The sequence below is a fragment of the Terrapene carolina genome, unplaced genomic scaffold, assembly GCF_002925995.2.
Source record: "Terrapene carolina triunguis isolate 2854851 unplaced genomic scaffold, T_m_triunguis-2.0 Scaffold33715, whole genome shotgun sequence".
Classification (NCBI taxonomy): Eukaryota; Metazoa; Chordata; order Testudines; family Emydidae; genus Terrapene; species Terrapene triunguis.
In genome coordinates this window covers 6,386,854-6,397,483 of record NW_020698066.1, presented here as the reverse complement: position 1 = coordinate 6,397,483, position 10,630 = coordinate 6,386,854, and the positions used below count along the sequence as shown (strand labels likewise).

At 37.8% G+C, this 10,630-nt stretch overlaps 1 protein-coding gene across 1 annotated transcript in view; it reads right to left on the bottom strand.

Annotated features, from left to right (window-relative positions):
* The window catches only part of LOC113409487 (anillin-like), a 37,761-nt gene that overhangs the window by 644 nt on the left and 26,487 nt on the right, over nt 1-10,630 (bottom strand). The window contains exons 21-24 of the mRNA XM_026663462.1: nt 9,135-9,188; nt 6,090-6,176; nt 2,750-2,857; nt 308-480 (exon numbers count right to left, since the gene is read on the bottom strand). Of these exons, the coding sequence (XP_026519247.1) occupies nt 308-480; nt 2,750-2,857; nt 6,090-6,176; nt 9,135-9,188 (422 nt within the window). The remainder of the gene's footprint in view (nt 1-307; nt 481-2,749; nt 2,858-6,089; nt 6,177-9,134; nt 9,189-10,630) is intronic.

Here is a 10,630-nt window from a genome sequence, read left to right as displayed (position 1 = left end):
TAAGTCTGCCACACAAAACATAGCTATGCAAAGTGCTGTCAGACAAACTACAGGACACTAGTACTGCTCTCAAAATGAGAGCTGCAGTTCCTCATTCTCACAACACTGGATGTGAGCAGAATAGCAGAACAGAACTAAACAAAATGGCTCAAGATTAACCCACTCAGTGTCTTAACATAGCAGTTGATAATGGTCCTATTCAAATTCTGAAGATCAACAGCATCATCGCCTGTTAATATCAATCCTAATACTCTGCAGAAAGGTTACAGCACTTTAAAGTACAAGAAAGTCATATGTATTCACTCACTTGGTAACACAGAGAGTGTCTTTACATTGGCTGACCAGAGTCTCTCTATCATCTTCCCTCTGAGGTCGGACAGTGATTAGCTCAAAAGTGTTGGGTCGGGCACAGAACTCTCTGTTGGCTGGTTCAATCTGACGATTAGTGCAGTTAGCTAAGTTTATCCGGCCCATAGGATGCTGAAAGTTAGTGGAAAAGTCAGGTTATAGCAAACAGGATTTGTAATGCTACATAGCACTGTTTGCCGAAAGGTATCCTATTACGTGAACCCAGAACAGATTTTCCACCCATACATGAACAGGGTTCACTTCACCCAAAAGTTGAAACAGCCACATCTGGAGTGGGAGACTAAAGATATTACAGTGGAATAAGCAAGCCCTACCCTGCCATGTACTCCATGGCTGCAGAATTCAACACTTGCTACAGAACTATGCTCCAGCATCTATTTAAATTTTCAGAGTTGAATGACATAATGGGGGAGGGGAAGGAGTCAGACAATTATTGAATGACAATTGTCAACATCACATGTCAAAATATACAAAATAAATATCCTTAAATCAAACTAAGTTCTCAAGTAGCACTTTTCTTACTTTACCTATCATCTATGGGAAAAAAGCGTGTGTGTGTGTGTGTGTGTGTGTTGTGAAATTGACACTTATTAACAAAAATCAAATCCTTCCAAACCTACTCATTAGTCACAAAGATAGCTTTGGAAGTATGAACCAAAACTGATGCAGTGATGGTTGCCCAAATCTATTGAAAGTCTGAAACAGTAGCATTGAGATGTAAACTGCACCATTCATTTTACTGCACAGCATGATTAGCCACAGGATTTGGTATAAGGGAAATTAGTTTTATTACATTGTACGATCCCTGCACTGTTCCAGAGAGGCAGAGCTGTAGTTTAGGTTTGCAGATAGGGAGCCAGGAGAACAAGAAGGGTAGGGCTCACAAGCTGAGCAGATGAGCCACTTAAGACATTTCCCTTGACACATGGAGAAGGTGGTTCTGAGCTGGACTACTGAAACAACTGTGGAGATGTTTTCTTAGGAAGGCCAACCTAAGACGACCTATTGTTTAAAGTCATCATTGACAAATTTTAATGTTACAGGAGCCATAGTTCTGGTGGGGAATGAAAGACTTTGAGATAGAGTAAGTTAACACTGCTACGGAATTTAGGGGTTCTTGCCATGGTATACATAAGACCTTGCGTATAGGCCAACAGGAAGAACAGTGACACAACAACAGTTGCAACAAAAATTACATGCTGTTAATAACGTTACCTATTACCATAGCTGCCCTGCCCACAGTTATTAGAAAGAGGCAATGATACAACCTGGAAGACTTGATACAAGGAAGTTTGGGAAGCAATCCCAAAGCTCCTTAGACAGCAAGGTACAGAGAACTTTCCTATCCAAGTCATCTTTCAGGCTGTAAATTAGAGTATAATCTCTCCCAGCCAGCAGGGAGGAAGAGTATATGATACATTATGGCAAAGCTGGCCAGTGTACTGTCTTCTTCTGCTAACAGGGAGATGCTAGATCTATGCATGTGGACTGGCATAGAAAGCCCAAGAGGTTCAGTGTTTGTCCCAGAAGTTTAAGAGGAAATTTGTGCTTTGACAATAAATTAATCTTTTAATGGTAAACTACCTAAGTGAGTCAGAAAACACCTTGAAGGGAGCCCTCAGGAGTTGAAAACATTTACATACACATGTAGAACCAGACTGATTTGGACCGCTCTTGGCTCCTCAATGAGAGATGAACCTTTCTGATTTGGGCCATTAGCTAAAGGGAAACAAACTGTCTACAAGATGTGTGTTTAAGCACCACACACTCAGCCATATTAAGGAGCTGCAAAACTACACACCTCAGTTGTAACATGGTTTGGTGAATTCCATAGGCAGTAAATCATGCTATAAATACAGTTGGGCACCTACTTTGGCAAAGCAAACTGCTTTAAAATAGGCTTTATCGATGGGGTTTGTCAGGCTAAGGATGCTGTTCTTTCTGACAAACTTGTGAGGCAATCCACATATTTAAATGAAACTTGCTTATTAGAGTTGTCAGGGGATGTTACATCACCGCTTTTAAATTGAACAACAAGACACATCATCATCAGACAAGATCACTAACAGAAAAAGCTTTAAATCTTGAAAATTAAATAAATAGAGAAAATGAGGACCTCGTGCCCCACTACCATGGAAACTGCTACCAACTTCAGGATCTGACTCTCCATTTTTGTCCTGGGTTATACAGAATCAAATTGAGAGAAGAGTTATCTTGCACACCCTACCACAAAAAGCTTTAAGAGCTTAGATTTCTAAGGACTAACTCTGCATCAGTAAAAAATGAATGCAGGATTAAGGGAAAACAGATACTGTGAAATATTGCAGATTAAGAACCCCCATATTAAGTAATATAATAGGTGGATCATAAGCTACATTACCTTTCGCTTTTCATCATCTGGATATGTCCAATAAGAGATGCAGTTTCCAGAAAGTACACACCAGCGCCGATGCCAAGCCCCAAATCCACTAACATCTTCAAACATTGTCTAAAAAGAAAAATTAAGTGACCGACTTAGACATGTTCTACACACCTAGTTTATCCTGGTTTAAACTACGTTGGTTAATCATACTGGTATAAGCACCTTTATATCGACCACTGTTTGTTTGTTTTGCAGGAAGAGCGCAGGGAGCATACCGCTTTAATGATATTAGTATATTCAATTTGTGTACAGTCAAGGCTGTAGTAAATCTGAGGCTAGATCTTGCCTTTAGACACAGTAGGACAGATTTTCAAGAGTTCAGCACCCAGCATGCTGAGGTTTTGAAATCTGGCAGTGTCATGGTGTCCCTATGCATTTAGGAACCAGAGGATAGGATTGGCCACTACCAGCATTTAGAATTCACTATACATGTGACATTTCCTCCCATCCCTCCCCATAATATTAAAACATGCTTTGTCTTCTCACCATACTTAATTCTCGTATAGGGCTTTTCACAAGATCTGATTCACTGCTAAGAGCTGGCATTTGTAATGACCATGATGTGACACCAGGTTGCCTTCCACAGACCTCACATCCATTAATGTAATAAGCTTTATTGTGTGAAAAAGCTCTTGATATGCAAATTGAGCTTTTTTATTTTTTAAAAACACATCTGCAATCTAGAAGTTAATCCTACGTTTAGAGTGCTGCTACCCCCAATATTTCAAAAAACAAATAAAGTTAAGAAGTTAGTTTAAAAGATAAACTTTTTAATAAACATTTTATATTCTAGCACTGAATTGCAAGCATTTCAAGTGTTAGCTAGAATAGTGGTTTTCAACCTGTGGTCCGTGGACTTCTGGGGGGGTCCGCAGATTATGACTCAAATTAAGAGGTTCACATCTCCATTCAAAATTGTTTTAGGGGTCCACAAATGAAAAAAAGGTTGAAAACTACTGACCTAGGACAGACACTAGCTGAAAAGGTTCAGCAAAATGCAACTGTAAGAGTGCAATATAGGAGTAATTAAAAACGTTAACCGATCACAGTTACACAAAAATCAGAAGCTAACTTAACATACTAATATGTAGAATTTGGCCATGTTACGATAGGCCGAGTGAGGAGTCAAGTAAGCTTAAATAAGAAGTTGGAGGGGAATTTGCAGATGTTACAAAACTACTGAAGATAGTTAAGTCCCAGGCAGATTGCAAAGAGTTACAAAGGAATCTCACAAAACTGGGTGACTGGGCAACAAAATGGCAGATGAAACTCAATGTTGATAAATGCAAAGTAATGCACATTGGAAAACACAATCCCAACTATACATACAAAACGATAGGGTCTAAAATATTTGTTACCACTCAAGAAAGAGATGTTGGAGTCATTATGGATAATTCTCTAAAAACATCCACTCAACATGCAAGGACAGTTAAAGCGAACAAATGTTGGAAATCATTAGGAAAGAGATAGATAATAAGACAGAAAATATCATATTGCCTCTATATAAATTCATGGTATGCTCACATCTTGAATATTGTGTGCAGATCTGGCTGCCCCACCTCAAAAAAGATATACTGGAATTGGAAAAGGTACAGAAAAGGGCAACAAAAATGATTAGGGGTATGGAACAGCTTCCATATGAGGAGAGATTAAGACTGGGACTTTTCAGCTTGGAAAAGAGATGACTAAAGGGGGATATGATAGAGGTCTATAAAATCATGACTGGTGTGGAGAAAGTAAATAAGAAAGTGTTATTTACTCCTTCTCATAACACAAGAACTAGGGGTCACCAAATGAAGTTAATAGGAGGCAGGTTTAAAACAAACAAAAGGAAGTATTTTTTCACACAACGCACAAACACCCTATGGAACTCCTTGCCAAAGGATGTTGTGAAGGCCAAGACTATAACAGGGTTCAAAAAAAAAAGAACTAGATAAGTTCATGGAGGATAGGTCCATCAATGGCTATTTAGCCAGGATGGGCAGGGATGGTGTCCCTAGCCTCTGGTTGCCCATTCCTAGCTTCTGGCAAAAAGGGATGTATCACTTGATGATTACCTGTTCTGTTCATTCCCTTTGAAGCACCTGGCATTGGCCACTGTTAGAAGACCAGATACTGGGCTAGCCTACGCCCCTGTATTTCTTTAGTTTATGCAGAGCATTTACTTCTCTTGGCAAGATTGGCAGTTTTCCTGTATCACATTACACACACTTTTCTAGGCAAGTCAGAAGGCAACACATTTCAATAGTACAGGAAGCCAGTGTAAAAGAGCCCACTCTCGAAGGCTTTTAAGAGTGTAGTGAAAACGTAAATATTATTGTTTGTGCTTAGCATAGTATAGCAATCCATTTAACTACATGAAAATAGAAGTTTAATGTTAACCCAAAAGAGGCTGTTAAGGAAAGTGGGGGCATAGATAACTAAGCATGCAATAATTTGCAGATCAAACTGATGAAGAGGATTCTAAGAGGTAGACTGTAAGCTCCAATTTTATCTATAGAGAGAGGAAAGGAAGACCGACCTTGGACTAGGAATTAATCAAATTATAGTAGACACTTGTGTTTTGCAAAGGCATTTTTGCAACACATTTAGTGCCATCTGCTGGATACAAATGTAATAATGCATTTCACTAGGTTGGAATGGCAGCTACATTTAAACAACCAAGGCCAGATTGATTAAGGTTTGGTTTTACAGATGTTGATTTTAAACACTTTGTTTCTGACACAATGAGAGTAACTTGCCTGCTCTGAGCCAAAAGCTAGAAGGAGAACATAATGAGTACATTAAAAAAGTTTTGTTTGTTCACAAAACAGAATACATTCTATTACATATGATTTGCTTTTAATAGGTCAAAAAGAGTCCAAGTTGTCAAAAAAAAGCTTCCGGTAGCCTCTAGAATCTCACCCAATATCACTGTCGTTTACTAGCCAGATTAGCTCCTTCAAAGGGAGATTAATGGAAGGGCGCGATGACAATAAAACATCTGGGCACAACCATACAAAATAGACAATTAGAGTAAAAAAAAAAAAAAAATCAGTCTATCAAAAGGCAATATTGATACGAAGCAATTTCAGCCTAAGACAACTTTGCAAATTCAATAGGCTCTGCTTTTTAGCTAGGCAGATAAAATATCTTAAACCGGTCTTACAAATTTTACTTTAAATCAAAAGATATGGGTAGAGTGGAACCTACCTGAACATTTATTAAGCCTGTTTTGGTTACTGACAAGAAAATAAATGTGCTTGTTTTACTTAATGTAAGTCAGAGTGATTTAGCAAACAGTGAGCAAATTACCTACCAAAAATCCTTTTTCCTCCACAAAGGAGTCTACTTGACATTTTAGTTTTAGATGTATATGGCCTTCCAAAGGAGACAAAAAGGGAACCTGCAAAAAAACAAAAAAACCTAACTTAGTTATTTAATTTTGATGCAGCTCAACAGCTTTGTTCCCAGTACAAACAAATCAACAACACCAAGAGATTAGCAAAGAATGGTTTTGACATCTGTCATTGGAAGAGTGGCCCTAAATACCAGGGCCAACAGCCACTTGCTGTCAAAAGTGTTATTGATCTTCAGACTCCACTTATAAGGGCTTATCTACACAAGGAGCTATTCCTGATGAACTCCATGTCTGGATGCTCTTATCTGGAATAAGAGTGCCATATTCCAAATAAGATTAATCCATTCCCAAAGTATGCACAGGAATAATCAGGAATAGCTACTCCACTTTAAATTCACATCCAACTTAATCTGAATTAACTTCGCAGTATAGACAAGCCCTTACTTTTCTAGGGTATGAGCAGGGATGCTATTTGTATAGCCATCTAGAAAGATTCATGTTCAAGGTTTGGCTATGTGCATGTAATCTATTGTCCTCAGTATTAGGAGGCACTTGGATGCCATCTGAACTCTCCTTTGCTTACAAATGTATTTAACCCACCCACCCATGCGCACACACCCCCGCCCCCTGGTAAAAGGGGAAAACATAACCACAAGACAATATATCCACCAATAGTGTTTTTTAGCTAAACCTAAAAACCTTGATTAGAGTATTCATTACAGTTAAGCCATGAGATAATATAGGTTTTAACAGTTGTTTGTATAAACCTATTAAAACATTACCAAGCTAAACTAGGACATAAGTAGGTTTTGTGTAACTAAAGGGTAATTAGAACGCTAAGCCTTGAAACAATTCCATGCAAACATGATAGAATTTAGAAATGAATGGAGTCTTCATCATCCCATATCATTAACAGGTCTCTATTTCAGGGACAGATAAATTGTTTATAAACAAGCCAACTGTTAAACCTCAAATTTTGCTTGTAGAAGCTGTTTCTGTAGGGGAAAAAAAACTTCTTGCAATAAAAGTTGAGTGGTTCACAGAATCTCTTCAGGATTGGAATGATTTGGTAACTCAGAATCTAAATGTGTTATTTTGAAACATAATATTGTGTTCACTAGTGTTTGTTTTTCATGTTACTGATGAGATCCAATGTAGCCATGCAATGTATAAAAGCAAAAAAGCCCATGCTTCCAGCAGATACACCAATATTGAAACACCAGTGTGCTCACTACTATACAAGAAGAGTCCCTTCTCCCAGAGATGACTTTATGTGTATATCAAGTGAAGAAGCATCCAACGGAACCAATGCCATCCATCACAATTGATAGAAATTTTGCCAGTGACTTCTGTGGGAACAAGATCAGGCCCTTCATATTTACTGCTTAAGGGTATGTAAAATATCAAGGGGAAAACTCCCTAAATAAGATGACATTTTAAAACATGCTTTTATCAGTAGTCAGAAATGTTAGCACTCTTTGAATTGAAAAGCTTTTAGGTAGTTGGTATGTTTAGCCCAGATATGTAAAGCACATCTGCAGAGGCAAGCGATCTGACCATTTTTAGAGTACTAGATTATCCCAGGTGAAGTGTGTGGTTTTATTCCTGCACTAGGTACTTTAAGGAACAGAGAAACCTTGGCAAATGTATCTTGAGCACCAGCAGAGAGGAGGTCTTCAGGTACCAGATCAGTTTAAAAAAGAAAGACTATTATAGTTTGGAGAGAAAAAGCACTAATGCTGGATTTTTGCTTACAACAACAGAAGTCCCATGGCTCCACAGTTTACTATGTTCCAAGAGAAAGTTACTTAGATTCAATCAAACTACAGTAAAATCCACTTTAAAAGTTAGTTTAACCAAGTAGTCTGGCTCCCTTATTAAATTAGAAAGGGTCTCCATAGTGGCAAGAATAACATTTCCAGTGAGGATCATAGCTACCATCTACTTTGTAAATGATAGGAAAGTTATCAAATATAGCTGCATGGCAGCTAATGAAGGCCCTTGATCATGTGACTAACCAGTTGACACTGAGATTTATCAAGTGACTAAGAAGAGTTGGGGACTACTGCCAGCTATTGTGTGTGTGGGAGGGTTCTTTGAGACCTCCTCTTGTGTGGGAGAAACATGCTTCTCTTGACAAAGTCTCCCTCAGTGTTGAAGTTTCCTTGAATGAGAGGTAGATTTGCTGGACAACCTCAAAGAGAAAACTCTAGTCCATGATCTAGCCTGGGACTACCATTAACACTGATTGACTTGGAGCTGCTTTGTAGTTTATGAATACTGTATGCTGACATGGGTATTGGCATGTTGACTGTAGGAATACACTGTTTTTTCCTTATAGACCCTAGTAAACTAAACCAAGCAAAAAGGGGGGGGGAGGGGAATAAAAAATAAAAAAAAAGAGTTGTTCAAGATAAGTCACTTGTCCACAAATACTTGAGGGCTTAAGAGACAATGCCAGGACAGGAAGAGATCCCTTTCCCCATACACCTCAAAGTTGGGGAGAATAGTTCAGGGGAACTAGATTAAGATGCAAGCACCTGCTGAGGTGTCTGAAGTTACCTAAAAGCTTGCCAAGCAGGCTAAGATATATGTGGAGACTCTTTAACAGTAGGAGAAAAGGATTTAGAGAAAAAGGATTTAAAGAAAACAATACTTTGGCTTTATAAAAAAAAAAAAAAAAAAAAAAAAAAAAAAAAAAAGCAGCACACAGTTTTAAATTTGGAAGCTTTGGTATTAAGTAAAAGCGTTGGTGGCATTTAAACAAATTTGAGGTCTAGCATGCTGGACAGACTGATACTGCAGAGATTTCTTTTTAAATGACTCAGTTGTATTATATTTCACTTGTCAATTTGCTAAGTTTATAGGAGAATCTTTGTAAGTGTCCTTCTAGAAAGATTTCAACTTCTAACTACTGCAGAAGCTTAGAGCAACAGATATGAGCAACATGCACTAGGAAAAGAGTGTCTTAAGTTTTAGTCACAAGCAAGTAAACATAGCAACCTTGTCCTGGAACATAAAGTCCAGTAGCTCTCTTTCCTTCCCTCCATAATTTATCTGGGGAAAAAAAGAAATATGCTGAATGTGACTAGGTATGAAATGAAGTTTTTTTTTAAAAAGCAGCATAAAACTACATTTGAGTATGTTTCACGCCTCTTGCATTCAGTCTTGCATTGTAAGATATTGAGGGCAGAAGCATTTGTAACACCACCCTGGTGGTCATCTAAGCCCCCATAAGGGGAAGTATAAAGCAAATTAAAAAGCAGTTCAGTGCAGTTGAGGGGCAGGACATAGCTAAAGCTTTAAAAAAAAGTCACATGCTTGTAAGCGGTGTCAGATCTCCACTCTTCCTGTATAACAATGTGCATTTATGCTATTGAGAAACTAAATAGCTTAACATGATATTCCTAGAAGGATTTCTAGGAAATCTGTATTTCCCAGCTTGGCCCATAAACTCATTCAAAACACTATCAGATGATCATCATGGCTTCTATAATATACTTTTCCCATCCAAATAAAGGAGAGTACTCAAACATGAAGCACTGAGCACTAAGGTAAAAAAGATAGTACTTCCCCAAAAACCAGAAGACTCCAATAACCAAATCAAGTGCTTAATAATCCAAGAACAAATCCCACAAGAGACCCAAGTCAAAAAAAAAAAAAAAAAAAAATGAGTTGAAGGAAGCATCAAAGGGGAACAGAATTGGCATCTGGAGCTTGTTTGCAAATCCCTAGCCTGTCATGGTCTATAAAGATAGCTTACTCCAGAAGTGAATTGCATTAAGTCCAATCCTTCTCAACCAGACTTCAGAATGACACTTCAAAGTTTATTAGAGAGTTCTTCAAGTAACAAGAGTTAACTTGCACAAATATAAAAAAAACCCCAACAATACTAGAATAGCTCTTGGCATATAGTAATAAAATTGTTTAACAGGGTATTTACATTGTGAAGGGTCTGTTTTCTCTTTGTTATGCAGTTAGTGTTCACAAAATTCTAGAATCACACACTTATGTGGAATGTAACTGTGACGAAGCCATATTTACACAAGACGAGTTCTACTGACAACAGCTCTCCAGTTTTTAAAAATCCATCATCATGAAGAACATGGATGCTAACCAAAGTTTTAATTAGTACCTGAATTAAATCTGCATAAGATAACATACTCCTCACTATATTTACATGGTAAGAATGTTTTTTGGTGGGTTTTTTTATTTAAGTCAACTCCAAATGAAATTCAATGCAGAGGAATTCAGATAATGTGTCTTCTGACAATTGATAAGTTAAGTGGCTTATTTCTCGGGTTATGGCATATTTTAAGAATGGTCTAGAAGCAGCCAATTCTAAAAAGATCTGCATGAATGAGCTTACTTCTGATAAATTTCATTGATCTAGAACTGATACAATGCATTGGTGGCCATATGCTACTGTATCTTACATTTAGCTACAGTAACAGTGGTTCTCAGTGCCAAATATTAGATTTTTTTATATTGCAAACCTG